Source organism: Aspergillus karnatakaensis, assembly GCF_047715665.1.
Source record: "Aspergillus karnatakaensis strain CBS 102800 unplaced genomic scaffold BJY04scaffold_58, whole genome shotgun sequence".
Lineage (NCBI taxonomy): Eukaryota > Fungi > Ascomycota > Eurotiomycetes > Eurotiales > Aspergillaceae > Aspergillus > Aspergillus karnatakaensis.
In genome coordinates, this window is record NW_027395770.1 from 143,619 (window position 1) to 169,545 (window position 25,927).

The following is a 25,927-nucleotide window of genomic DNA, read 5'->3' on the forward strand; positions in this document are numbered from 1 at the left end:
TCTGTGCTGAAAGCCCCACTACTCTTGTCCAAAAGAACCTCCACAGTCCACACAGTTCGCAGATCCAAATTTGAGGACGTGCTTCTGACTCTTGTCTCAGTGCTCAGTGCTGACCTGCCGCTAGCGAGCCTTTCTTCCCTCCTGGCAACCGACCTTCCCAATCATCTCGTAGAGAGCGCATCTGTAAAGCCTAGGAGATGTGAGGATTTGGAGGCAGAGGCAAGAAATTGGTTGATCTATCTTCCTGTGATTTAGATCTGAGCGCTACATGACGATTCAGAGGCGGCTCTTGAGTTTCGGGCCCTCGTCTGTCCAGGATCAATGCCAACCTCCTTGCAGGGACATATAGGAAGAATAAACACGAATCCAATTGCGTACATGATGCTGAGTTCACTTCTGAAACATGCACTCAGTAGTAGGAGTAGAATTCCAACTGGTAGTGAGCAAGGGAGTCTGTAGATGCTAGCCTCAATTGGTTTTAGTGTCGATTTTGAGCTTATGTCCCTCGTGCGTGGAGTAAAGCTTCTATCTGGAGCCTTGATGTTAGCCTAGGTTTGCATTCTCGTCCCGAGGGATCTCGAGGCTAGTAGGCAACGGAGTAATATACCTTAACTATGCAATTTGTGCTTTGTCTAATGGTACATGGATTGAAGACGAAGGAATTGATCAATGCACATATACCCATGTTGGCGGAAGATATATAACTTGGTTGGTGTTTTCGTGAGATCCAGATTTAGCTTGATTAGATTGTCAAGGTCCATGTTAATGATGGGTTCTGAGACACGTCTCATGGTTACCAGAGCTTGCAATCCCTTGCCACTACCCTTACAATGAATCTGAAATTTCAGTAAGTGGTGTATGTTGTATGAATGCTCTAGAGATCAAGTCTGCGAGGGCTCTAAGTAAGCTTACTGAGTACCATGTGTCTGGGGTGGGAACATGTATATAGTGTATTTCGAATAGTGTACCCTACGGCTCATGGTCGCCAAGTACTAAGCATTGAAGTCTACTTTTTATATTATAAATGCGCGAGCCAGGTATTATACGAATTCAAGTATACCTATCCTTGTCTTGTTGGTGCCTACATGGATCCATGTGTACTACTGAGTACAGCGGCTGCGCGCGGCTGCGCGCGGCTTGGCAAACCGGCTGCTAAGTTCTACTAACCCGTGGAGTTGGACGGTGGACCACACTTCGAACTTCGAAGTGACCGCTGGGCGTAACGGCGTAACCCCGCGGTTCCCCAACGACGTTCCAGACAGCATTTTTCTCAATCAGGTTCAGTGACGGCATCTAGATCGTTCAAACTACTGTTGTCGTCCTAGGATTCACCCCTATTGGCTGCGCTAGGGATTGATACGTCGAGATATGCGGTGACCGGCAGCTACCCTGAGCAATTCTGGTCCGCAATGGACGCCTACCCTGAGCCTTATGTCGCCCATAACCTCCCATTCATTCTACTTTCTGGCCTCGAAAACGGTATCTCCGAGGTTGTTTCCAGGACCGAAGAAAGAGTTGAGTCTTTGAACAGGAATTGGGTCGTGATTGAGTCGGATTTTCCGCCCTTAGTCGGGCCAGTTGCGGAGGAACTGCGTGGTGTCTTCATTAGCGAGGATGCGTCGAGAGCCCCATGGGAGCCTCAGCATGATATTGACGCAGATAACCCGCAGATTGGGTACAAGATCAAATCTGTCGGGCGGGTACGTGGAACTCTTGCTGATTTATTGTATCAACCATGCTTTGACCTGCTAATGCGCCCGCAGAGCTTCAAGCTCCCACCACGCAAGGCGGAAGCCCCTCTTTCGTCCCCGCCAACGAGTCCGACAATCGGCCAAGATAATGAATTACCTCCTGGATCCTCGATCGTTCTCCATTCGCCAATATCTCCTTTGACACCGAGCTCACCAACGTTTCCGGACGGGATTATGACACCAAGATGGGTTGCAAAACACCAGGATCAGGTACCAGCTGCGGTGATCAACTTCTTCCCACTCTGCCTGGACTCAAACATGAGCTCTTTGCGGGACAACCAGTTGAAGATTGAACTCAGCGGGCTGAAGAAAGAATGGACCTCTTCCGGCTACAAAACACGCTTCATTGTCGTTCTCGTCTCAGAAGAAGCAAACGGGGACGACACGAGAGATGTCGAGGACCGGATAATGGGAATCCGCAGAGCAACCAACCTCGAACAAAGATCAATATTTATTCTGCCACCGGAGCCAAGCTTGAAAGAGCTAAGAGACTTTAGCAGGTCTTTACTATCCCTCCTCCAGCCCTCGCTGATGGAGTATTATCGAGATCTGTCCAAGCATGCCAGGAGGAAACGGAATAGAGGCAGCATACCACCCCCAACAGCGCCACCAACTAGTGGAACTTCCCAGACATTGTCCCTACAAGGATGGAATACTCGATATGAGTTCAAAATGGGCGTCTTTGCCGAGTTCCGACAAGAGATTGACGCGGCCCTCAAGAACTATGAAAGCGCGTACGAGACATTATTTGGACAAGAGGTATTTGAGAATATTGCAGGCTGGGACCCCAGGTTCAACGATGCGCGACTGCTAGCCGATGCTCTTGCTATACGCATAACCCGCTGTCTACTATATACCGGCCATGCGACTCCTGCAGTGAGATTCTGGGTAAATCACCGAAGCCGGTCCCAAGACATCATCAATCGACGTGGAAAGGGCACAAGAAACTACGGATGGGAGGCTTGGGAGGCTCGATGGTCTTCCATAATGGCTCAACTCATTCACCAAACGAAGGCTTCAAGCCTGAGCTCCACAAAGATTTCCCAGGATCAGTCAGAAGAGCGTAATACAATCTTTGTTTTACACGAGAAATGCTCTTCTCCAGGAGCTGAGGTACAACCCTGGGAGCAGCTCCACCATGAAGGGTACTGGCTCTACCGCTCAGCAAAACACAGTATGTACCGACGAGAATTGGCTGAGCAGATTCCCTTAGAAGATCGGGTACCTCCTGGACAATCCCCCGCATCGCAGATAGCAAACAAGGCGTATCTTTACGACACATACCTCGTGCCGGAAACTCACAACGAGGCTCCGCAAACCGGAACTGGTGGATTTGATCATTCATTGCTGATATTGCAAACCCTTAAGGCAGCATTAGCTGAGTTCTTGGGGCGAAATCAAGTCCGAATGACGGAAAATCTTAGCTTAGAAATTGCAGAAGAACACATGCGCTCTGATTCATGGCGAGAAGCTTACGAGATTCTTCAACCACTCTGGCAGACCCTCACTTGGCGGTCTGCGGGGTGGTGGCTTCTGATGGAGAAGTTTGGCTGGGCCCTAAGGAAAAGTGCCTTGCAAATTCAAGACAGCGAAACAGTTCTGAAGGTCGATTGGGAACTGCTTAACTGGGGTAGGAAGTTGTGCACCTTTTGTGGCCCTTTTATGATCCTGACGTTTCCTGACAATAGTCTTTCCACCGCGTCCTGATTGGCACTATGATATTCAAAGAAGTTTGGCAGATAACCCACCCTTGAAAGTAAAGCCATCCGTTGTGCTCAGAGCGGAGGATACTGTGTCGAGTGGTAAGATATGCCTTGAAACGTCCAACAAATCTACTAGGTGTTGACTTCGTATATAGTTAACGCCTCCTTCGTTTTCCAGAAGGCTGAGGGCAATGTTGGCGAACCCTTGCAAGGCCAACTAATGATAAAGTCTTGCGCCCAAAGCTCATCGGCACCTATCAGGTTTACGGAAATTAAACTTGCATTTGAAGGCTGCTTACGGCCAATCCGGCTACAGTCGGATCAGAATGGAGACGCTGACACCGTGACACCATGCATCATCTCGTCACCTTCGCTACGCGACTTGAGTATCCTTTCCGACTCTTCCACTCTCCAGTCGCCCACCAGTGAATTGACTGCACTGACTGGGATCGCGGATCTAATCCTAGGACCTTCCCAGGTGAAGGTATATGATTTAACATGCATTCCTCGAGAAGCAGGAGAGACCCGAGTGGCTTCTATAGCACTCCTAATTGCGGAGGAAAAATTCGATCTTACGTGTGTAACCACAGAAACAAGCCAGCCCGAAGCGTTCTGGTGGCAGCAAACCTCCAAAGGCCCTGTTCGGAGACGAGTTGGCAAAGGGCGGGATATCAACCGATGCAAGATTCTGCCCAAGCCACCTAAGATCCGTATTACAGCTCCGAATCGCAAAGACACGTACTATACGAATGAGCGTGTCGTTCTCGATCTTGTGATTGATAATGAAGAAGATGAGGACGCTGAGGTGGTTACGGAAGCTAGACTCTTTGGCAGCCCTAATTTTCCTGCCAAGATATTATGGCTGGACGAGGAAATTCCGTCTGATGTACGCACTGGGTCTGGTTCGAATACTCCATTGGAAGAAGCGTCTCGCTTCATCCAGCGGCCAGTTGGAGCAATGGAAAGGTCCTCTCAACGTATAATGCAAATCGCACTAACCAATACCGAGGACAGCTTCGATTATGAACTTGAGGTGTCTGCCGTTTATAATCTCGTTACAGATGTTCAGACACCGATAGTCGCTACTGCACGTTTCAGGATCTCTATTATTCGACCGTTTGAAGCGAATTATGAGTTTCTTCCTCGGCTCAATCCGCAACCGTGGCCTGATTTTTTTGCAATCGATAACGCGTTGATCGAATCGCAAGAGACTTCAAATTCAAAGCCTGGGGGGTTGCAACAAAAGTGGTGTCTTGACACAAAAGTCGTCTCTTTCGCCCGCGAAGCGCTGAAAATAGAAGTTACGTCCGTCATGCTACTAAGTGTCAGCGGCGAAGCCACATCTGACATAGAATCTGAAGCTGTTGTCAGTCCTGAAGCGTCTGAGATCCGCCCCGAAGAAGTTCGCCAATCAAACTTCATCTTAGATGTTCAGAAACTCGTCTTGGGGGATAGACGGCCCACAACACTTAACCTCGCACTAGAGATCAAATGGCGGAGAAGCGAGCCTCTGAGTGGTAGCGACACCCTTACGACCACTACGCTCCCAATCCCTCGGTTTGTGATACCAGCCGGAGAGCCTCGAGTGCTCGCTTCGGCGACCTCGTCCCACAAGCTCTCTGGATTGGTACATATGGAGTACACATTGGAGAATCCATCACTGCATTTTCTCACATTTAACCTGACCATGGAGGCAAGTGAGCAATTCGCCTTCAGCGGTCCTAAGACAATGGTAGTTCAGCTTCTCCCAGTGAGCAGACATACTGTCCGTTACAACCTGCTGGCTTCTAAGAGGGGCCTGTGGATTCAACCTCAACTCCTCGTCGTTGACACTTATTTTAATAAGTCTCTACGGGTACTTCCAACAGAGGATATGCGATCAGATAAGAAGGGCATTTTGGTGTGGGTTGACGCCGACGACTAAACGAAGTTATGGACGTTGAAGATCCTCAACTCTGCTGTTTTCAACGTATACCATCCATATAGAGACAATGCATAGCATACTGAGACTAGCATGGATAGAATTTTATACAATTCCACAATATAGGTTTGCTAGTTACTTGAGGCATGAGTTCTCTGGAAGATTCAGTGTTCCTTTTTGGAGTACCAAAGAAGACTAGCGCCGGTGATAACCTTAGCTGCTCAGCGGCCCCGACCCGCAGCTTTCCCATTCCGTTAGGCGGAGAGCCGCTCCACGAAAGCGAGGTTGAGCGAGACCATCGTCTCTCTACTATGCTGGACTCTACATTTGCACAGGTTGGATTCTTTTCCCCGTTCCGGTGTCAATCGCAACGATAATCGCCTTATCAGAGTCTATCAAATATAACTTCCTCGGCTCGGCTTGCAAATCACCCAAATTCCGGTCCTCTCAACGCCAGCGCCTACACTTCGCTTTTGTTCATCATCCCGTCCTCCCAAATATAGCCATGGCGGCGCAAGCGGCGCTGATTGCTGATACGATAGTTGGCATGAAACGGGCCCTCCGAAATGAGAATGACTGTATGCATTATTCCCATACATGGATATGGCCTTGTCTTCTCTCCCCACGTCCTCTAATTTGAGTATGTGTAGATTCGGAGCCCGATGATCCAATCACGCAGCCAACGAACAGAGGCAACAAGCTTCGGGTAAACGCGAGATATGTGAAGGAGGGAGCTATGGGCTTTGTCCACTCTGAGGGCATGTACAGACAGGTACTCATCGTCTTGTCTGCCTAGCGCTGCTGACCTTGAACCATGGCTAACAACCTGTTGCTAAAATTTATGCAGAAAGTAGAGCATGCTGGATACACTCGTTATATCCTCCACCAAAACCCAGTGCGCTACGATTCGGAAGGCGACGAGCTCGATGACGACGATGAAGATTCAGAAGCAGATGCGGCCGTCGCGGAAGAGAACCCCTTCTCTGAGATTGCATTGGAGCGTATGTGGCGGTATTCAAGTCGGTCTATGCAATACATTCTAACATGATCATCCTGACTAGATTTTCTATGCCCGCTGAAACACCCATCCGAACTCCCATCTCACCCTTCTTTATCGCATGCCTATACCTCCAAAGCCCTTGCGAACATGACGCAGGCCATTGAAGCTAAACTCCGACAAGAGCGAGCTTTGCTATGGCGAGCGAGAAATTTACACCGGCAATTTCTAGGAGATGGGCCTTGGGCACCGTGCGGCTTGTTCGAGACACCCGAAGACAGGTTAGTCTTTGAGCCTAGAATGGCCAGCATCGGGGATAGTTCCCCACTATCGCCTTACTTGGCCAACGGAGTAAACGCGTCTACCAATGACGGGTTGGAAGCTTCGAGAGAACATGCGCAGAATTCTTTGCATACCTCAAAAAGAGCCGACTCACAACAAAATGGCCACGAGAACACCGCTAGCATTACAAATGATCTCGAAATGATAGATGGACCGAGCGAGAAAATAGAACATGCGCCTCGGAACCTCGATACGGATCACTCTAAGGAACCTAAATATGAAGAAATCGACACACTCGTCAGCGAACTTCCGCAACATTCAGAGAGCAGAGAAGGAGCCGTGACTGTTAACGGTGACAAAACTGAAAAATTACAAGTCGACCGTGATTCGTTGTTACACACAGATCGAGCAGTGGATAAGGAGGCAACGAGCGGCGACCGTGAACACAGACCTCGAAATAACGAAGACCGGGAAGCAGAAGCCGATGAAGATATTGAAATGCGCAATGGGTCATCGCCAGAGCCCCCACGTCGGATGACGACCAGAGCCCAGGCCAATGCGGGTCAACCACAGCTAGACAGCGACTCCGCGCGTGGCTCTCCTTCGCCTTTTGACGATACACTCGGTTCCCTTCCTACACCTCACCCCCTTTATCTTGTCCCGGACTCTGTCCGACCAGACGCCAATTTCGGCCTGCCGCCCAACGAAGCCGAAGACACCCGCCGGCTTCTCTGGTCATACATCCAGAAGCAAGAAGAGACGGTTCGCGGCTTTGAACACATGCTAGAGACCCTCCTACGAGCCTGCCGGATGAAAGAAGACGTCTTCGAGTGGTGCAAAGCGGAAGGGCATGTCGGCGAACTAAGCGATGGGGAGGATTGGTATGACCGCGAGAAATGGGGCCTTGCCGAGGGCGAAGACCTCAAGAAGGGTGCGGACGAAGATGATATCGAACCGGTTGAGGAGAGCCGGTCGTCGAACAAGCGGGGGAGGGGCCGCCGTGCTTAAGGCAGTGTTTTCCTCTTGGTTCTTCTCGCGTACATGTACTGCGTCGTTTATACATAGAGCTCATAGCGTGGAGTTGGCGGATTTTTTCACCCAAGGGACTTGTTTTGGCTATGGCGTGGCGTGTCAAGTGATTTTTTTTGTATTCCTCTGGCTCAGACTCTGCTCTAATGCCGTGATCTGCTCTCACATTTATTGCCCAAATGTCGGGCTTGCGACGGAATTATTCGGGAGTTTGGGCTTGCCTGTTGATTGGAGTGTCTGGATGATGGATATTCGTGGACCCCTCTGCTACAAGTACTTGAAATCAATCGTTGGAAAAAAAAACAACTATAAACATCCATTTACTTTTCAGCCCTTTGATATGGACATTGCTCCCCCCCTAGTCTATGCATATGCGAACCACTCACACACTATTTTGCGTCTCTTGTTCCGGTCGATCATTCCGCTCCAATCCCGTGTTGAAGAGCACTCATTCTGGATTTTTTTTTTTCAAACTCATTCTCGTCTCACTTGGTCTGGACCGTAGTCTCATTGTTTATCCCGGCGGACGTCCTCGCGTCATACTTCCTGATGTTGAATGTTCAAGCCACTACCGCTCTAATTTCTTTCGCCTTATTGAGCGCCGTTGCAGTTAAGCATGTCGGCTCATTCGTGCGAGACAGTTTACTGCTTCTTGCCGCTTTGCTTCTTCACGCGCTCGCGCTCACGCTTCGCATATATCTCTGCGGTAAAGGGGCTATAGTAGCTATGATTAGTTGTCTGCTTCTACATCTCCTAGAGTAAGAGATGTTGGAAGAGGGAAAATACTTACTCCTCCCACTTCAGAGCACACCAGTAAAGAACGAACACCTGAGCCGTAAGAAACAGGCCTGCCACTTTACCCCTGTACAGAGCAACACCGAGAAAGTTTAGAGTACTGCCCCAGTACATCGGGGAGCCGGTAACGTTGAACGGAAATCCGGTCACAGGCGCGTCCATAAGGATCCCAAAGTAATCACCGAGATAGGTACCCGTCACGCCGAGGGCGTACATGCTTGATAGGACGAGGACGGAACCCATGGCAAAGAGAGCGCCGCCGAGGATAGGTTGGTGCACTGGGGCATAGTAGGGCTGGTCGGCTAGAGCGACTTGGTAGATATGGTCGCGTAGGATTCCTAGGGAGAAGATGGTAATGGCGAGGAAGTAGCAGCCGTAGTAAGGACTACCAAAGATACGGGTCAGGAATTGGCTGCGGTATTCTACGGAGAGGGATTAGATGGTCCTCTGGTATTTAGGTTGGCGCGTTGGAGGGTTGGTTACCGGCTCGGGCAACGATGCTGGGGTCCGCCAGGGCGATGTTAGCAGAGGAGACGTTTGATTGTTTTTTTTTTTTCAAAATGTTGATGGCTTGATTAAAGTGTGATCTCGCTGGCTGCTGGAGTAGACTTACTTCCAGAAAATCGGGTTGAATGCAATGGACACGGCAGCATCTGGAGTGGGGAAGCTTGAGTTAGTCACATGCTGGACGTAAACAATGACGAGACGTACATTTCAATGTGTCCTGAGAGAAGTCAATATAATGAGAGAGACTCGCCATGATAGAGACTTGGGAGCTAAGCAAGCTAGAGACTGTGAGAAAGAACGAGGAGAAGGTGGAGTGAAGAAGAAACGTGGAGGTTGAGAGAAGAAATGAAGATGGATGCCGATGGGGTTCATGCTGGAGCTCAACGAGTGACGTCTGATATACTAAGTCATGTGATACGATAGAGCGGTACGTACGATACTACCTAGCGTACGGTGCCTACCCCGTACCTACCTAGGACCTACCAGGTACTACTATATAGACGCTTACCGCCTTCTCTCCGCCTCGTCATGCATGCCGATCATCCTCTCAAACTGCCCATGGATGATGCTCTGAAATACAGTACTCTTCCATTTATTCCCGTCCAACATGCTCTTTTGATGTCGCATAGCTTGTCTTCTCTTGATCGCCATGAGAGGCGAGCCCCGGTTGTACTACTAGTGGCCTGGTGAGAATGGCCCTGAAGCCGCGCGATTATGTCCTGGCGGGCTTGGGCGCTTTCATTGCTTGGGGGTTTGTTGTTCACTGGCTTCCTATCCTCAGATACCTTGGATATGCTCTAGTTCTAGGCGCAATGCTCTCATCAAGCGCTATCTTCGGTATCGTCCTTCTTACAACAAGGAGCTCGCAATCCTCCAAGCCCATTCATTCCAAGGCCCTGTCTATCGCCTTCGTTGCACGTCACCACTGGAAGAAGGAAGTCAAAGGGTTCGAGCGACTATCCAAGTACCATGCGGAGTCACTATATCCACAGTCTTTTATTGTATCAGAAGGTATTGATCAAATCTTCTCGCTGATTACTCGCGACTTTGTCTCGTCCTGGCACCGCGGTATCAGCCCGAACCCCGCGTTCCCTAACGAGGTGGACAGAGTGATACGGACAGCAATTGGGAACTTACGCAACCGGTTACTAGCCGAGGACGTTGTGTCTCTAATCGTCTCTCGACTCTTTCCGATCCTGACTACACATTTGAAGGAATTTGATATGGCAGAGCGATCTGTGAGGGGAAAGAACTTGACCCGCAATGTCACCGAATCCGAAGAGCTCGATCTGGCTATCGCAAGCAAATATCGTGATGGCCACTTACACGCGGCCGCTGTACTTTCCCTCTCTGACCAGAAGGCGGTCGAACAAGACTATTTACGCAAGATGACTGTTGGGTTGATGCCTCAGTTGTTTCCCGAAACTGTCCTAAATAGCCGCATTGTCGCAGTACTTATCAGAGAATTTGTCTCATGCGCCGTATTATCTCCTATTGTGTCAGTTCTCTCCGATCCAGATACCTGGAATCAGTTGATGGAAGCCTACGGTCAAACAGCCCTGCAGGACCGCAAAACGGTGCGCAAGCTTCGGGCTGCTCTTGACGAACATGCTTCTCCCGCTCCCAAGTCGAAGCGCGGCAATCCATTTCCGCGCCTTTCGCCCAATGATTCTGAGAGAGCCTTTGAGCGCTTTGTTCGAACCATTCGGCGCTGCAATAACATCTCAGATGCCCGGCGATTTAGAGCTCTGGTAGCCAGCCAATTGAAGCGAGAATCAATGGTGGAAGGGCAGGACCCAGTCTACCTCCGGCGACTCGAAACAGGAAAGAGGGTGTTGGACCAGAAGGTCGCCAAGCTTTCGACGCATAATAATCAGATTTCGCATGCTGCAGCGGCTGCCTCACATTTCCGCCGCAAGAGTTCGTCGGCAGCCCAGGAAGCGTCCCTTGTGGATGTGATGCATGATGCTTCAGGTCTGTCGTACTTCATGGAATTCATGGATCGTCAGCAACTGATGTCGCTCGTGCAATTTTGGATCGTGGTCGATGGATTCCGCAATCCACTTGAAGATGACTTTGGAGATGAGTCGTCCCCAAGCTCTAGATCTTGGACCACTGCAGACAGGAATGATATGGCCTTAATCAGTGAAACATACCTCACCAAATCTGAATTGAAAGTGACAGATGAGTCCCGTCAAATTGTAAAGGCCTTCCTTGGTGCAGGGAAACGCGCCACCTCGGAGCAGTACCGTAAAGCCCGCACGGTCATACTGACAACTCAATCTGCTGTGCTTGAGGAGCTCAAGGAGGTTTATTACCCTAAGTTCAAACAGTCCGACTTATACTATAAGTATCTTGCCTCCGACGAAGCCTCCCATGGTGGACCTCGGGCCCCATCGCCGACCGAACAAAGCCCCGTGGACACCACCGAAACCCGAGGCAAACGGCCCCTGCCTCCTTTAATTAATCGAACTGCGTCCCAAAATGGGTTCAGGCCGAAGAAGGATCTTCGAAGAGCTGCCATATCATCCATTGACGTACCGAGCATGGGAAGGCTTTTTGACGATGAAGAACCAGGGAGGCGATCAATAGACTCTGAACGCTCAGCGCCACTCTTTGATGACGAACACGATACCGATCTCCTTGCAATGTCTACTCAAAGCCTCGGTCAGGATACACAGAACGGCGAGTATGAAAATAATGAGAATCGAGTGATTGAGAATATGGAGGCAGCTTTAAGCGATATCATGACCAACGAACCAAAAAATGGACGGGTCGAGGAGCTATCAGTCAGTGATCCAAACCAGAAATCGGCCCGCAGCTCGATCGAACTTTCAAGAAGCGACGGTGCTCGGGGGGATGATAAGCTGAAACCTAGTATTGCATCCCTGGGGCTTGTGGACAAGTCCTCGCGTAGAGGGGTGTTCGATGATGACCTCTTCCCCGAACAACAAAAGTATCTCGAGGATGAATACGAAGAGCCAGAAGGAGCAGATAGCAAGGACTCTGCAGACGAGGTTCATGAGGCCGCCCCGGGGGATCTTGGGTTGACCGAAGCAATCGAAGTGCTCACGGCAGATATCGAGAAGCTTGGGTCTCAAGAAGCAGTAGTCGATACGCTGACTCGAAAAGCCGAGCTCACGAACAACACAGCGGAACTAAGAATACTACGGAAATCCAAGGCGAGCATTCAGAGGGAGCTCCACCGCAAAGACATGCAGCGCCAGCAGTATATGATCCAGGAGAGTGACAACAGCCTGTATGGACGATCGACCGTCAGAATCAAGTCCATTGTAGTGGGTAAAGAAGAGGACGGTCGAGAGTTCGCGATGTGTATGCTAGCCACCCTTCCACTTCGACGAGATCAAGACTAACCTACCTAGATGTCGTGGAAGTCCTAAGGAATGCTGGGGAACAGATGCCTGCAGCATCATGGGCTGTTGCTCGCAGATATAGTGAATTCCATGAGCTCCACCATCAATTGCGCATGCGATATCCTTCTGTACGCCTGCTAGAGTTTCCTCGACGGCGGATGGTCATGAAGCTCCAGAAGGAATTCTTGCAGAAACGACGCTTGGCGCTAGAGGCCTATCTCCAAAAACTTCTACTTCTACCAGAAGTATGTAGGAGTCGAGAATTGCGTGCCTTCCTTTCTCAACGAGCCATCATTCCTCGCAATGAGATGCCGCGAGATGGAGAGACTAAGGACCTCGTCACCCGTATATACAACTCTGTCGCTGACGGCATGGATGATTTTCTCGGCAACTTTGGCGTTCTCGACCAACTTTCAATCGCCGGTCAGAATCTAATCTCCGCTGCCACCAACCAACAACAACCCAATATTGTTGGCCAGTCGGCAAAGTCCGTTCTCGCTACCGAAGATGCTGTCACAACCGCGGAAGCGGAAGCAGAACTGAATGCTTTCGAAGACCGTGAACTGGAGCCCTTCATCAAACCCATCTGTGACCTCTTTCTAGAAACCTTCGAGCTTAACCGGGGTAATAACTGGCTCCGCGGCCGCGCAGTCGTCGTTGTCCTCCACCAACTCCTTGGCGGTACGATCGAGCGTAAAGTGCGTGAGAGCGCTCGTTCTCTCTTCCAAGATGACCACCTCCTCCGCTATATAACCCTTGCAAAGGACACCCTCTGGCCTGGTGGCGCTTTCCGTGTCAACAAAGTACGTACGCCACAGGAGCGCCTCAAAAGCCGCACAGAAGCCAGCTTCGTTCTCGCAACGCTGGTTCCAGATTTAGCGGGGAACGTAGTCGGCCGTGCAAACGCCCAAGGCGCAGCAAGGAGGATCTTCGCGACGCTCAACAACCAGCGTCTAAACGCACACTTGGTCTTCACGCTTCTAGATGAAATCATATTGGTCTTGTTCGGTAGCGACAAGACCACTGGGCGGATTCGACCATAATAACATCCACACACCCACGCTATTCTACTACATCACCTTTGTTTTATGATTGCTCGAACGATGATAATGACCTCGCATTGCCACATCGATGAAATAGCAACGACCTATGCATCCTTCAGCGTGTATATTAAACCATGAAGACCGGGCAACCATATGCCGCAATAAAAGCTTATGCTTAATTAACGAGCGGTGCTACTATTTGTCATATATACTGGTAGCTCTCCTTAACGTTAATTACCGTCTTAGTAAACGATTGTGGGGAATCCTAACGAGCTAGGTAAGGCCTGCAAACATCCATGGATGGGCTGTGTCATCGTGAACCCAAAGGACAATCGAAACTACATTAACTGGAGTCGAGATATGGAACAACTAAACTGAGGTTACAGGGACGGAACGTCTGTCCTCTGGAAACAAAGCTTCTAAGGCCCGAACTATTGTAAACAATACTCAGAAGAAGCAGGACAAGTGACGAAGCATGTCCGATCTTGAAAATCGAGCAGCGGCCTTGAAAAGAGAGACAATACGGCACACCTTAGCGCCAAAGGTCGCGAATGAGCTCTTATCTACGCCTCATCTTTGGCCTTCTTCTTCGACTTCTTGCTTGGCGGGGGAGGAGGGCCCTGCTTGGTCTGGTGAACAATGAGACGTGTCCAGCACTCTTCCTTATCCCACTCGAAACCAGCAAGGTAGGGCTTGTCCAGCTCGTCATCAGCCTAGGGATTGGGCCAATGTCAGATCAGGAGCCGTCGTCTATCGTAGAAGAACACAATTACCTTCTTCTTGAATTGCTTGTAGATTGCGTCCAGCGCATCCTTGATCGTCACGCCCTTCATGTTGCGGGCTGTCACCTCCAAACCCAAGGGAAAATGCAGGTCGATCTTCTTTACCGGTGGATTGATGAGTTGTAGTTTGAGGATGTCCTTGTCCTCGATTGTTGACGGTGAGGTGTTCAGCTTCCTGGAACGAGTTATTACTCTGCTGCAGGTAAGCCCACGTGAGTAAAGACGTACCATCCGGTTTTCTGTGTTTCGATAGGCAAGGTGATCTCTATTCCCTTCTCCTCTACATGGCATCCAAATGTCAGCACTCTATACTAAGACCCATGTCAATTGATTTTCATGTAACAGACCGAGTTCCTTGATGTTGTAAACGCCTTCAGCCTGCGATGAGGCGCGTCTGTGTGACTTCTTGTCGGCCTGCTCAGGAGCCTTTTCATCCTTGGAAGATATCGTCAAGCCGGCAATGGCAGAGTCGACCTTGGTCAGCTCCGGGTGCTCAGTAAGCGACATGGTTAAAATGGTGTCACGAGAGTTGATAGCACAGAGTTTGAAGATTGTCTAGATTAAGATATTAGTTTGCTGCCTTATGTTGTTTCTGGAAGAGCACTCCGGGAGTTACGGGGAGAGAGAAGCAACACCAAATGACAGGATCCATGGTTGTAAGTATCAGGAGAGGAATTACTCAAGACTATGGATGGGTGGTGATTGATGGCAGCTGCAGGAAAAGGGTGAGCTTACCAGTCAGTTGGATTTGAACGAACGATGAATGAGAGCAGAGGAGGAGGAGGAGGAGGAGGAAGCAAGAAAAGGGACGAAGGGAAGAAGCGAGAAGGGAAAAGAGGGGAAGGGGTGAGGGAGAGGGCAGGTGACCTACCTAGGTAGAGAGCCAAAGTATGATGATGCTTCAATTATGAGCACAACATCTGACCCGCTTCGCTTCGTAGGTAGGTACACTCACGCGTGAGCTGATTGCTTAGAATAGATCTAGAATAGTCCTTGGATCGCGGACTGAAGCACCTTAGCACCTGTACCAGTAACCTACGATGACTCTAGTCTCACTATACACGTATATACACAAGGTTCACAAGGGAGTGACCAGAAGAGGGCAAGAGGAAGGAGGGAGAAGGATGCAGTGAGCCCGTGTGCAACCATTGTTCGAGAGGGGTCGAGCTTCATAGAAGATTTCCCACACCGGATGGCAGGTGGCGATGAGGATGGGAGGCCATGGACAAGGATTGGACGACAGTTCAGGAGCAGTGCTAGCAGACGTGGAATGATGAAACTGCTCTGTTTCCGGAAAGGCCTCGCATGATTGACTGGCTGGTGGCCGAACCATGCCAATAACAAAGCGACTGGAAGTTACCCGACTGCAATAGCCGTGGAAGCTCTGGCCCGGGGGGCCGCTCTCACTTAGGTACAATGATGGATATCTCTTAGGCGTAAGTGGTGATGAAAGAATCTCCGCATCTACCAGAGATAGCACAAGTACATCAGAAGATGGCTCATCCGATGCGGCGTGTCCCGCATCATTCCACCTGCTCTGTAGATTGTCCCACTGGATTAAAGGTCCCGCATCACGGACAAAAGTCCCTGCTCTAAATACTGATTCTTTCCAAAATCTCCTCGTACTTTCCTTCTAAGACAATCGGATCATACGTGATGAGTAATAACAAAGAGCTGATGGAGCTGGCGTCAAGGCCGGGGAGCTGGTGAGGGGCCGCACTCAGACTAAGGCTGCACCCCGCATTTCCACTCGCTCCACTTGGTCCATCCACTTATTGGCACTTATTCTCCTAGTTACTACCTAGATACCTATTCAATATCCATCCATTTAGTTGAATATGTGTATTGTAAGGAGTATCATGAGCTATTGCAGACTGTCAGCCATTGTTAAGTCAAGTACATATGTTCAGCTTTCCCTCAGTAAATTACGATAGCACTATCTCACATCAAATAGACAGCCGTCCATTGACAATAAGCCCAAAAAAATGACGAGCCCTGAGCTCACGTGCCATGGGCGGCTGGCCAAGCAAGACAAAACCTCCCGCGCATTAGTAGCAATCATTTCGATTTCATATACTGTACGGAGTACCTGGTGTAGTACTTAGCCCCACCTACTACCACTTCAGATAAGAAACAAAACCTCCGCCGAAAGTCTAACCTTCCTAGGTAGGAAACTTTGATTGAAGTGAGCACAAAGTAAGTACGCAACATATCTTTCGTGCCTGAACTGGGGAAACCATACCTGCAGCCTAAATACTGCTCATTGATAGGATAGTAATTAGTAATTACCACATGCACCTGTAATTAATAGCTTTTCTTGCCTGAGTGTAGACTGGATAGTCCACAACCTCCACTGCTAATGTTGATTGAAGCGTGAAAACTTGTTTGTTGTGTTTGCTTGATATGTCGTCTTGAAAGGCGGTAGGTTTTGGAGCCTGAAGGCTGAGGTTACAATACTGCCGGTTTGGAGCGCGTCTTGAATTGAACCGGAGCTATTGGACCTTCTTCTTTTCCACCATTTTGACCAGTGATTCTCTTTACTTTATGTTGCCGCAATCTAGTTGATGCGCCTACAGTGCCTTGAATCTACGGTCTACGATTGCAAACTGTTCTTAAACCCGCTAAAGTTCGAATACAACTGCGAAAAAAAGTTCTTGACATGTCGCTCTTTGGCAGCAACAGCGCCGCGGCGACCACAACAGCTGCTTCCAACACAACTGGGGACATCTCGAAAGATGTCGCTCTTAACTCTCCTCCAGAGGACAGCATCTCAGATCTGCGATTTTCTCCGGCGAGCGAACATCTAGCGGTAGCGTCATGGGATAAGAAAGTCCGCATCTACGAAATCAACGATCAAGGTCAGAGTGAAGGGAAGGCCCTTTTCGAGCACGAAGCGCCCGTTTTGAACTGCTGCTGGTCTCCTGTAAGCCTTAAGAATTCGTTGGTAGTTTATACATCTGCATTGCGCTTACCTACATTGTTGATTAGGACGGATCGAAAGTTGTCGGGGCTGGTGCCGACAAGGCAGCTCGCATGCTCGATCTTGGTAGCGGTGCTACTGCGCCAGTCCAAGTAGCCGCCCACGATGCCCCTATCAGATGCTGCCATATGTTCCCCAACCCTACAGGAGGCACGCCTCTCCTCGTCACGGGCTCTTGGGACAAGCAAGTCAAATATTGGGATCTGCGCCAGTCAACACCAATCGCCTCGCTAGAGTGTCAGGAACGTATTTACACGATGGATGTCAAGGACAAACTGCTGGTTGTTGGAACGGCAGATCGCTATATCAACATTGTTGATCTCAATAACCCCACAAAGTTCTATAAGACCATGCAGTCTCCTCTCAAATGGCAGACGCGGGTAATCAGCTGCTTTGCAGACGCAAATGGCTTCGCCGTAGGAAGCATAGAAGGCCGTTGCGCCATCCAATACGTCGAAGACAAGGACTCCAGCTCAAACTTCAGTTTCAAATGTCACCGTGAAACACCCACCAACCAGCGCGATGTCAACAACATCTACTCCGTCAATGCCATCTCCTTCCACCCGCAACACGGTACCTTCAGCACAGCTGGTAGCGACGGAACTTTCCACTTCTGGGATAAGGACGCCAAGCACCGTCTCAAGGGCTACCCCACCGTCGGAGGGACGATCTCAAGTTCCGCCTTCAACCGCAGCGGAAATATCTTCGCCTATGCTGTGAGCTACGACTGGAGCAAGGGATACTCCGCCAACACCCCCCAGCTCCCAAACAAGGTCATGCTGCACCCAGTTGGGCAGGAAGAAGTGAAACCCAGACCGAACAACAGAAGGCGGTAGTTAATCTGGTAGAGGAGGGTTTTGGACTGGCGCAGGAGGTGTATCTGGTCAATATTAGAGCCGGCAGGCAGGCAGGGGGACTTCAATACACAACTACCTGTACTGCTTTATCATTTTTACCACAGATCAAACAAGCGTGATTTTTCCATAGGCTTCCTCCTTTTACCTTTTTCCCGCTACCCTGGTGCTGTTTACAGTGGGACATGTATTGAGTGGTGCTATTTCCATGAAATCGCGTATGAGCGAGAGTCTTCTTATATTAGTGCGACTAGTAAAATAATAGACTGTAAGCATGGTATGCATGGAGATCGTATCAGCTATATGATCACGTTTGCCTGCAGAAGACGGAAGACATATTTGGAACCTCCAGAGTCCATCAGTGGACGGATCATTGTATATCTTACCTGACCACTTTTAGACCATACACCCGACAGTCCAAGAAGAGAGATCTAGATATAAGCCTAAGTACGTAGAACAGAAAGAGGCTGCCATGAGGGTGATGTGATAAAAGAAGATGATTGTTGAAGCTATCTTCCATGATATGGGCTTTCTTCAAGTTCTCCCAAAAGTACAAGTACCGGCTAACAATCTGAGCCATGGAAATCACGATGTTGGGATCGTCACCTGAGCAACACCATCAGCAACCTTCTCGACAGCCTCATCGTCCTTCCCCGCAGTTGTAGCGGCGGGCGACTCTGCGCCTCCCTTAGCCGTGGCCTCAACAGGACCACCTGCAGCAGCAGCTTCCCTCGCTCGCTTCTCCTTCTTCTTAGCCTTCGCGACTTCCTTGGCTGCCTTCTTCGCCGCTAACTTCGCAGCTTCCTCTTCCTTCTTCTGCCTGTCGGCCTGAGAGCCGCCGAACTGGTCGCGCCAGATATCGGCTTTCTTAGGGTCGATGCGGGAGAAGAGGTATGCGGCCTTGCCGATCTTGTGCCCGGGCTTTAGAGCGGTGGGCCTCCAGCCGTCTTTGATAGCCTCGGGGGAGGGGATGTGTGCGAAGGGGGCATTGAGCTGTTCGTTGATGGACTTGGAGGTTGCGGGGAGGTAGGGAGCAAAGACGCTGGAGAGAAGGTGAATGAGGTTGAGGACAGTGCCGACAACGGCGGCGGCGAGCTGCGGGTCGTTGGCGATGAGGGAGTTGTCGAGGCGGTTGGCCTGGATCAATCCGTTGCCGGCCTCGGCGATCTTCATGGCGGTGCTTACACCCGCACGCAGGTGTGCACCTTCCATTTCTTCAATGTATTGACGAAGTAGAGCAGTAATTTCGTCAAGGGTGATCTGGAAGCTATCTGGGATGGTGAATTCGGGAATTGTGGATTCGTAGGAGGCACCGACAAGCTTGATGACTCGGTTGACAAGGTTGCCTAGCTTGGCCAGCAATTCACTGTTGTTGCTCTCGACAAAAGACCTCCATTCAAACTGAGTGTCCCCGGTCTCTGGACGGTTCTTCAGAAGATAGTAACGCCAGACATCCGGGGGCACACCTGTCTCTTTGGCGTTGTTGCCGAAGACACCGACTCCACGCGATTTACTAAATTTACCACCTTCGTAGTTCAGGTATTCGGCAGTATTCAGATGGTGGAGCATGGTCCATTTGTCCTTTGTTCCTAGCTGACAACCGGGGAAAATGACGCTGTGGAAAGGCACGTTGTCCTTGCCCAGGAATTGGTATAGCTCGACGTCCTCAGGGTTGCGCCACCAGAGTTCCCAGTCGGGAGTATAGTTAGCAGTGATTGAAGGATAACCGATGCACGCTTCGAACCACACGTAGAGCACCTTGTTGTCAAACCCCTCCAATGGAACAGGGACACCCCATTTGAGATCTCTGGTTATGCCACGATCCTTCAGGCCCTCCCGCAACCAGTTCTCGGTAATATTGCGAGAGTTCTTGGGCCAATCGCCTGTTTCCATAGCTGGGAGGACATATTTCTCGATTTCGGGCTGGAGCTTGTCAAGTAAGAGGTGGATGTGCTTTGTTTCGCGCTTCACCGGAGTAGCACCGTCGAGCTTGCAGCGGGGCTTAATGAGGTCGAACGGGTCGAGGAGGTGACCACACTTATCACACTGGTCTCCGCGAGCGTCGTCATAGTGGCATCGCGGACATTCTCCCTCGACGTAACGATCTGCCAAAAAGGACCCATGAGTCTCACAATACGGTTGTTCGGCGGTCTTTTCCGCAAGGTACCCGTTATCGTAGAGCCGCTTAAAAATAGCTTGGGAGATCTCGGTATGCTTCTCTGTCGGCGTACGCCCGAAGTGATCGAACCCAATCTCGAACCATTCATACACTTCTTGATGAATTTTGTTGTATTTCGCGCACAGCTCCTCAGGAGTCACTTTCTCCTCCAATGCTTTTGTTTCGGTTGCAGTACCATATTCGTCTGTCCCACAGATATACAGGGTCGGATGTCCGCAGGCTTTGTGATATCTTTGAGCTCAAAATTAGTATTGTAAGTTTACACTGGACGATCTGATGGGGCCCCATGTGACTCACCTTGCGAAGACGTCCGCACTTAGAACAGAACCAATAATGTTACCCAAATGAGGGACATTGTTCACGTAGGGTAGAGCACTCGTGACTAAAATATTGCGCCCGCCCTTCTTGGGCAAGATTTTTGATTCTGAAGCCATGGTGGGTTACTGGAATGGCGGGGTTGTGGAGGGGCAAGAGATGGCCTTAATTTAAAGGGAGCTTTTTTTTTCGGCGGTGGTGGATGAATCATCGGCCTTCGGCAGGGCGTACACCTGCGCAACAAACAGCTCCACAAATACTGTCTTATCTTGACTTTTTCTTTGTTCTCTATCGCAATCCTGTCCGAAAGTCTGCCCTTACCAGTATTCGCTTCTCGGCTGGGCCTGGTAACCGAAGCCCCGCATGGATCACAATCTTCTCGAAAGCCTTCTTGACCTGGAGGAAGATTTCTATAAAGAGGGCTATGATCTGGGGGCTGCCGACGGTGCAAAAGCTGGATATACCGAAGGAAGTGTGTTTGCCGTCGAGAAGGGATTCGAAAAGTTTGTTGAGATTGGAAGACTCTACGGCAAAGCGTTGGTATGGGCTCAAAGACTTGCGGACATGGACCAACGCCCAAACGAGCCATCCTCCGATGCCGTGAGTGAGGTGAAAGAAGAGACGAGTTCCTTAAAACCCGCTGTTTGCCAGAGCATGGCGAGCTTCCCCCACAGCTCCCGACTCGCAAAAAACCTCGACACCTTGCTCGAGTTAGTCGACCCGGCATCACTACCCATGCAGAATACAGAAGAGGGTGTCACGGATGTGGACGAGCGCCTCAGAGGGGCTATTATCAAAGCCAAGCTTATCCAGCGTGCGTTTGGGGAGCGCGAGGATACATCAGACATTCACCCTGATGCCAGAGGAGTCCAAGCGCCTGGCGACGGAACAGGCAGTATCGAAGATATAAGTTCTCTCAACATCAGGCACTGATCTGAATTTCCGAGCCGATGCATGGTTAGAAGTACTCGGAGCCTTCTTCATGCCACGAATTCCTGATAAGATATCTCAACCGATACTTACGTCCTCGATAATACCGGCTGCTCAATCTGCTCCACGCAAGGCAACCGTTGGCAGAACAGGGCCACGAGGAGTATGTGGACCGCCATCAATTCGTGAATCGCTCGTTTCCGAACCACTTTCCGACGGTTGCTCGAACTTGAAGGGGGCATTAGCGCCGAAGTCCCGAAGAGCTGAATCTCGCAAAGAGCAGGCTTTCCAAGACTACTCGTGTTTTGCACATTATCTGGTGACGTGCACAAATCGCACTGAATGATGCCGTCTATCCAAGAATTACGGGCAAACGGAAACGGACAGTCGGCTAGACTAGTAAGTATACTGCCATGAAGTTGAGATTTCCTGCGTCTTCAACTCGGCATGCGCTTCTTCGGATCCTCATGTGCAGCCAATCCAGCAGTTTTATAAATTGGCGTGCCGAGGACTAAAGGGAACGCGGATTTAGGAAGGGGAATCTTATTCAATCAGCATTGTAATGAGTCAATGACACACCAATAACGAAGGAATGTTGTGCAATATTGGACTGAGATCGAGTAATTGGCAGTTGGCAGTGGGCACAGGCCCCGATGATTGGATAGACGAGCTCCCCCGGGCCCCGGCCGTTTATCCTTTTAACCTAGATAGGTCTAGTCAATGCCAGGTAGTGATATACTCGCACAGTCGAGCCCGATCTCAGATGTTGCTGCATGATGCATCGAAGATGGTTTGGTACAAATGACTGGTGTCGCATCCCCTTGTCCTTAGAAGTTGCTAGGTTGTAAGCTGGCTTGAGGCTTTAATCATTAATGTAAAATCGGAGAGGGGTATTGGATTGGTATGGATGGAGCCAGACCTAGGAAAAGGTCTTTCCAAGACTTCCACCAGCCTTTTCTCTACGGATTAATTTGACCGCTTGTTTAAAGCTTTTTTAGCGACTGCAAATACTGTATCGTGATTGCGTCCACTGTGAGCCAGGAAGCAGTCCTCTATATTTCTCATTGTGGCAATCCCTTATTTCTTCCTCGTCACTCCAGGAACCTTTTTTCTTTTTGTGGTGCTTGAGAACTTCCTGTTTGAATGTGGAGTTTCTTGAGCAGTTGACTTTGCAGCAGCTTCAACGAAAGACACGTGAATGCCGCCATTTAATACGTCCCGCTTGAGATAAGATTGCTCAAAATTTAAGGGTTCAAGGGTTTAAGGGTGGAAGAACACGAGAACAGCGACCTCGAGAAAAAGAGAGGCGACAATCTTCAAAAACCCCCTCCTATTTTCTTCGCTTCAACGGCTTCATGCACATTTGCTGAGATCCTGGTTGTTTCTGTGCCTCCCGCTTCCTCCAGGTTCCCACGGTGCCTGGAGGCTGTCACCGACGTCGCGTCCGTTGACCAAGCTCACCACCAGCTTCTGACTTTCGTCGAGAACCTCTTCGCCCGCAGCGCAGCTATCATCCCGATGTGGCTACTTAGGATAATCTCGTCGGCTCTGTTCCTGACCGTCGCGGTCTCCTCCATTCCGCTTGCCTTTGATGTGGGTGGGAAGACGTGCGGTCTGGCCTTTTCGCTTTCTCTAGCGACATTCTATTTCCTCTTCTCAGTTCTGAAGCTCTCGACACCTGACCGATCATGGTTCCGCTCCTCCCTTATTATTGTGATCAGTACCGCGCAATGGATTATTATACCGATCCTCCTTATTTGGTCGCTCAACCGATTCTCCGTCGATACCGATAGTGCTACATCTTGGGTGGAACGGACTTTCAGTGGAAAGCGTGCACAAGATTCCTCCATTCAGGGCTGGGTTTTCGGCCGCGATGGAATGCTCGAATCCGTAGCTATTGGCAACTGGGATAAACTTTTGAGGTGGTCGACTCCGGTCTTCCAGCTTGCAGAAGGGTTCTGCAGTTTGCTAGTCATTCAAGCCGCGGGACAGATCACTCGCTGGCTCGTAAATCGCGGCGGACGGAGTGATAGCTGGATGGTATGTGCATTCTAGAACCTGGTAGTCCTGCTTGGAAACTAACCCAGTATCTGCTATAGATTTGTTTCCTTGTTCTCTCGGCTTCGGTCATTTCGAGCTCCGTATACTTTCTCTGGCGCGTCCTCCAATTTCCCGAGATTTCCAATGTCGATGCTGCTCTGATTGGTGTAACTGTTACATGCGCGGTGATCTTGTGTGCCTGGGGGATTGGAAGCGGCCGTGGAAACCCAGTCGAGAGTTCGCTTCTGTTCGCCTACGTTGTGCTGTGCATTTACCAGATATTTACGGACTACAAGCCGTCGCATCCCGTTGAGCAGCCAGTTCAGTCGCCCTCTCAAGCGGGGGATTTCCCGCCACTCCCACCTATAATTATGGCATCCTACACCACTCTCATGCATGCTTTATCGCTCTTGCCCTCCATCATCCATGCTGCATTCAACATGATAACTGCTGTTTTCAGTGCCGTCACACCATCTGTCCTGATATCGCTCACTTACCGTATTCTGGTGCTCTACGCTTCCACTCGGATTATTCCTGCAGTACGCGAAGCAGGGGCTCGCGCCCTTTCGCAGGAGGCTTCGCTGGATGACTCTGATGCGGCTGGCCAGTTTCTGGGCTTTCTCAGCTACTTCTCACCATCCATTCTCATTGCCGTCTACACTAGCCTGCTCATGCAGCATTTTGCCACAACCTCGCAAGCCATGGGGGGTAGTGGACAGTGGTGGAGTACTCAAGGCGCAGGGGGTGGGAATCTCTGGCGTTGGATCAACCTTGCTGGAACACTAGCTCTCTATGCCGTCGAGCTTTGGCTCGGAGCCGCTGATGATCTAGATTCAGGCCTTGCTGGTCACTGGAAGACAGATTGAGTGTGCGAGACGCCTTGCAAGCTCACGTGGCGCTCACCTGTTCCTCGTGGGATTAGAGCTTCGTTTTGGCGGTATCATTTCCAGCTTGCAAAGGATTGCTTTGAGATCGCTTGCCCGATTGCCTGGAATTTGAACACCTACCGAGACAGGTCATCTAGACGTGTCTTCCTACCAGACCTAATTGTCAGTACATGGTATGGTCTTGAAAGAGCCATCATTTTTCTGGAAGCACTGGAGGATGCCAATGCTGGTCTTGGAGCCGAAATATCAGGCCACGCTTCCAAGTTCTCTTGCTTTACGCGCATCTCGCAAGCACGCCACTTAAACGTTCCTCATCTTGACTATGGCCCGAGGAGCAACCTTAGTACCGCTATGCTGAGTTTCTGCAGACAATTTTGTTGCTCGGCCGCTCGAGTGGGAGTCCTCTGATATGAAGATAGTCGACACGTGCTACCTAGCCTCCATCATCCGCTACCACTTAGGTACTAGAATCTGGCCGATTGCTGGAGTTCATGTCAAATTGTCATTTATTCCCATCTTCTACTTAGACACGACTGTGCACCACGAACATTTCCTTCTTGTTAATATACCCCGAATTATCGCCTAATCCCAGTGATGGCTCATGCCTTTCTTTATGCCTTTCCTTGCCTCTCCTCCTTTCCGTACTTCCTAGGCCTTTCCCCTACGTAAAATACAGTACTGCATGGTGCTTCCCAAGAACCATCGCCTCACAGCGTTGGTCTCTTTTTCTCTCGAAACTCTTGGATCCCATTGCACTCATCCATAACTCGGCCGGCTCCTCACTCAACCCCTTATCTCTCTTCAAGTACACCTCTGCTTCCTCCTTTTTTCCTTCTTCTGTACGTATGGGCTGCCTGGACAATGGAGTGATGAACTTAGAACAGCTTGAGATATGGTTAGATAGAACACCAATACCGGCATAGCAAGCCCTGTGAGGCTGTTTCTTTACCCCGTATACTCTGATACCGTGGCGGTGATGAAGTCTAAGCCCTGGACAGTATGTAACCGATTCGCAGTAAACTGAAAACCTCCGATAGCTCAGAGGCTATTAATGATTCGTATGGAAGAGACATGATGTCGGTCTTGTATACGAATATGACAAGCCATGGGACCGGCAAGCAGCCAAACCACAAACGGAAGCAAAATAACATCTCACATTATCGATAAGTAGCGTAGGCTCATATAGACAAAGAAAGGAAAGAGAAAAAAACACAATGAAGGGAATAATGATAGTATACCAAAAGCGGTACTCCTAAAACAAGCGGTGGCCTTGTATGAGCTCGGCTAGCAGAAGTCTAGCATCCATAACCGTCCGCGAGCAATTCTCCTTGCCCCCTCTGGCGAAGAAATCGGCGAAGTGGTAGAAATGCAGTTCGGTCGCTGCAAATGCTCAGCTGACCGCAAAGTTTGGTGTACCCCGCACGGGTCCTTTGCTTTTTCCGACCCTCAACCCTGTACATTTCCGAAAAGGGAAAGAAGCAATGAAGGTTACACCAGAGAGAAAGAAGAATCCCAGGGCGCCAGGCCCTTAATGTACTATCAGCAACTGGTATACTAA

At 50.0% G+C, this 25,927-nt stretch overlaps 9 protein-coding genes across 9 annotated transcripts; 6 read left to right on the top strand and 3 right to left on the bottom strand.

The window, feature by feature from the left end:
* Positions 1 to 1,206: 1,206 nt before the first annotated feature.
* On the top strand, positions 1,207 to 5,520 carry BJY04DRAFT_198785 (uncharacterized protein). The gene is made up of 4 exons (XM_073712664.1): positions 1,207 to 1,700; positions 1,764 to 3,381; positions 3,440 to 3,553; positions 3,610 to 5,520. The coding sequence occupies exons 1-4, from the start codon at positions 1,410 to 1,412 to the stop codon at positions 5,376 to 5,378; spliced, it is 3,792 nt and encodes a 1,263-aa protein (XP_073567026.1). The 5' UTR covers positions 1,207 to 1,409; the 3' UTR covers positions 5,379 to 5,520.
* Positions 5,521 to 5,629: 109 nt separating this feature from the next.
* On the top strand, positions 5,630 to 7,855 carry BJY04DRAFT_132279 (RXT2 domain-containing protein). Its single transcript, XM_073708508.1, has 4 exons — positions 5,630 to 5,953; positions 6,026 to 6,147; positions 6,223 to 6,376; positions 6,437 to 7,855. The coding sequence occupies exons 1-4, from the start codon at positions 5,881 to 5,883 to the stop codon at positions 7,660 to 7,662; spliced, it is 1,575 nt and encodes a 524-aa protein (XP_073567027.1). The 5' UTR covers positions 5,630 to 5,880; the 3' UTR covers positions 7,663 to 7,855.
* A 309-nt stretch (positions 7,856 to 8,164) lies between these two features.
* BJY04DRAFT_132089 (bifunctional phosphatidyl-N-methylethanolamine N-methyltransferase/phosphatidyl-N-dimethylethanolamine N-methyltransferase) lies at positions 8,165 to 9,455 on the bottom strand. The gene is made up of 5 exons (XM_073708507.1): positions 9,190 to 9,455; positions 9,092 to 9,131; positions 8,962 to 8,978; positions 8,474 to 8,900; positions 8,165 to 8,398 (listed from the first exon to the last, which is right to left on the bottom strand). The coding sequence occupies exons 1-5, from the start codon at positions 9,236 to 9,238 to the stop codon at positions 8,326 to 8,328; spliced, it is 606 nt and encodes a 201-aa protein (XP_073567028.1). The 5' UTR covers positions 9,239 to 9,455; the 3' UTR covers positions 8,165 to 8,325.
* A 1-nt stretch (position 9,456) lies between these two features.
* rgsC (putative intermediate filament protein (Mdm1)) lies at positions 9,457 to 13,640 on the top strand. Its single transcript, XM_073708509.1, has 2 exons — positions 9,457 to 12,318; positions 12,369 to 13,640. The coding sequence occupies exons 1-2, from the start codon at positions 9,678 to 9,680 to the stop codon at positions 13,400 to 13,402; spliced, it is 3,675 nt and encodes a 1,224-aa protein (XP_073567029.1). The 5' UTR covers positions 9,457 to 9,677; the 3' UTR covers positions 13,403 to 13,640.
* A 325-nt stretch (positions 13,641 to 13,965) lies between these two features.
* On the bottom strand, positions 13,966 to 14,691 carry BJY04DRAFT_222345 (uncharacterized protein; the record flags this gene model as incomplete). The annotated part of the gene is made up of 4 exons (XM_073717352.1): positions 13,966 to 14,115; positions 14,176 to 14,359; positions 14,413 to 14,464; positions 14,532 to 14,691. The coding sequence occupies 4 exons, from the start codon at positions 14,689 to 14,691 to the stop codon at positions 13,966 to 13,968; spliced, it is 546 nt and encodes a 181-aa protein (XP_073567030.1).
* A 1,890-nt stretch (positions 14,692 to 16,581) lies between these two features.
* sonA (putative nuclear pore complex protein (SonA)) lies at positions 16,582 to 18,247 on the top strand. The gene is made up of 2 exons (XM_073712665.1): positions 16,582 to 17,107; positions 17,173 to 18,247. Exons 1-2 carry the CDS (start codon positions 16,844 to 16,846, stop codon positions 17,998 to 18,000), a joined length of 1,092 nt encoding a protein of 363 aa, XP_073567031.1. The 5' UTR covers positions 16,582 to 16,843; the 3' UTR covers positions 18,001 to 18,247.
* Positions 18,214 to 20,708, bottom strand: BJY04DRAFT_132565 (methionine--tRNA ligase MES1). The gene is made up of 2 exons (XM_073708511.1): positions 20,495 to 20,708; positions 18,214 to 20,428 (listed from the first exon to the last, which is right to left on the bottom strand). Exons 1-2 carry the CDS (start codon positions 20,629 to 20,631, stop codon positions 18,604 to 18,606), a joined length of 1,962 nt encoding a protein of 653 aa, XP_073567032.1. The 5' UTR covers positions 20,632 to 20,708; the 3' UTR covers positions 18,214 to 18,603.
* An 18-nt stretch (positions 20,709 to 20,726) lies between these two features.
* On the top strand, positions 20,727 to 21,930 carry BJY04DRAFT_198805 (Yae1 family protein). The gene has a single exon (XM_073712666.1). The coding sequence runs from the start codon at positions 20,876 to 20,878 to the stop codon at positions 21,443 to 21,445; it is 570 nt and encodes a 189-aa protein (XP_073567033.1). The 5' UTR covers positions 20,727 to 20,875; the 3' UTR covers positions 21,446 to 21,930.
* A 695-nt stretch (positions 21,931 to 22,625) lies between these two features.
* Positions 22,626 to 24,563, top strand: BJY04DRAFT_132588 (ICE2 family protein). The gene is made up of 2 exons (XM_073708512.1): positions 22,626 to 23,482; positions 23,542 to 24,563. Exons 1-2 carry the CDS (start codon positions 22,961 to 22,963, stop codon positions 24,346 to 24,348), a joined length of 1,329 nt encoding a protein of 442 aa, XP_073567034.1. The 5' UTR covers positions 22,626 to 22,960; the 3' UTR covers positions 24,349 to 24,563.
* Positions 24,564 to 25,927: the final 1,364 nt, after the last annotated feature.

What these genes read in the sequence shown, in the direction of transcription:
- BJY04DRAFT_198785 (XM_073712664.1), top strand. Translation starts at nt 1,410, where the DNA reads ATGGACGCCTACCCTGAGCCTTATGTCGCCCATAACCTCCCATTCATT. An exon ending in TTGGGAACTGCTTAACTGGG is followed by an intron (nt 3,382 to 3,439) that starts GTAGGAAGTTGT and finishes TCCTGACAATAG; the next exon opens with TCTTTCCACCGCGTCCTGAT. An exon ending in GGAGGATACTGTGTCGAGTG is followed by an intron (nt 3,554 to 3,609) that starts GTAAGATATGCC and finishes CTTCGTATATAG; the next exon opens with TTAACGCCTCCTTCGTTTTC.
- BJY04DRAFT_132279 (XM_073708508.1), top strand. Translation starts at nt 5,881, where the DNA reads ATGGCGGCGCAAGCGGCGCTGATTGCTGATACGATAGTTGGCATGAAA. An exon ending in CCTCCGAAATGAGAATGACT is followed by an intron (nt 5,954 to 6,025) that starts GTATGCATTATT and finishes GAGTATGTGTAG; the next exon opens with ATTCGGAGCCCGATGATCCA. An exon ending in CTCTGAGATTGCATTGGAGC is followed by an intron (nt 6,377 to 6,436) that starts GTATGTGGCGGT and finishes CATCCTGACTAG; the next exon opens with ATTTTCTATGCCCGCTGAAA.
- BJY04DRAFT_132089 (XM_073708507.1), bottom strand. Translation starts at nt 9,238, where the DNA reads ATGGCGAGTCTCTCTCATTATATTGACTTCTCTCAGGACACATTGAAA. An exon ending in CTCTCAGGACACATTGAAAT is followed by an intron (nt 9,132 to 9,189) that starts GTACGTCTCGTC and finishes TCCCCACTCCAG; the next exon opens with ATGCTGCCGTGTCCATTGCA. An exon ending in TGTGCTCTGAAGTGGGAGGA is followed by an intron (nt 8,399 to 8,473) that starts GTAAGTATTTTC and finishes TAGCTACTATAG; the next exon opens with CCCCTTTACCGCAGAGATAT.
- rgsC (XM_073708509.1), top strand. Translation starts at nt 9,678, where the DNA reads ATGGCCCTGAAGCCGCGCGATTATGTCCTGGCGGGCTTGGGCGCTTTC. An exon ending in CGGTCGAGAGTTCGCGATGT is followed by an intron (nt 12,319 to 12,368) that starts GTATGCTAGCCA and finishes TAACCTACCTAG; the next exon opens with ATGTCGTGGAAGTCCTAAGG.
- sonA (XM_073712665.1), top strand. Translation starts at nt 16,844, where the DNA reads ATGTCGCTCTTTGGCAGCAACAGCGCCGCGGCGACCACAACAGCTGCT. An exon ending in TGAACTGCTGCTGGTCTCCT is followed by an intron (nt 17,108 to 17,172) that starts GTAAGCCTTAAG and finishes ATTGTTGATTAG; the next exon opens with GACGGATCGAAAGTTGTCGG.
- BJY04DRAFT_132565 (XM_073708511.1), bottom strand. Translation starts at nt 20,631, where the DNA reads ATGGCTTCAGAATCAAAAATCTTGCCCAAGAAGGGCGGGCGCAATATT. An exon ending in AGTGCGGACGTCTTCGCAAG is followed by an intron (nt 20,429 to 20,494) that starts GTGAGTCACATG and finishes TTGAGCTCAAAG; the next exon opens with ATATCACAAAGCCTGCGGAC.
- BJY04DRAFT_198805 (XM_073712666.1), top strand. Translation starts at nt 20,876, where the DNA reads ATGGATCACAATCTTCTCGAAAGCCTTCTTGACCTGGAGGAAGATTTC.
- BJY04DRAFT_132588 (XM_073708512.1), top strand. Translation starts at nt 22,961, where the DNA reads ATGTGGCTACTTAGGATAATCTCGTCGGCTCTGTTCCTGACCGTCGCG. An exon ending in GACGGAGTGATAGCTGGATG is followed by an intron (nt 23,483 to 23,541) that starts GTATGTGCATTC and finishes TATCTGCTATAG; the next exon opens with ATTTGTTTCCTTGTTCTCTC.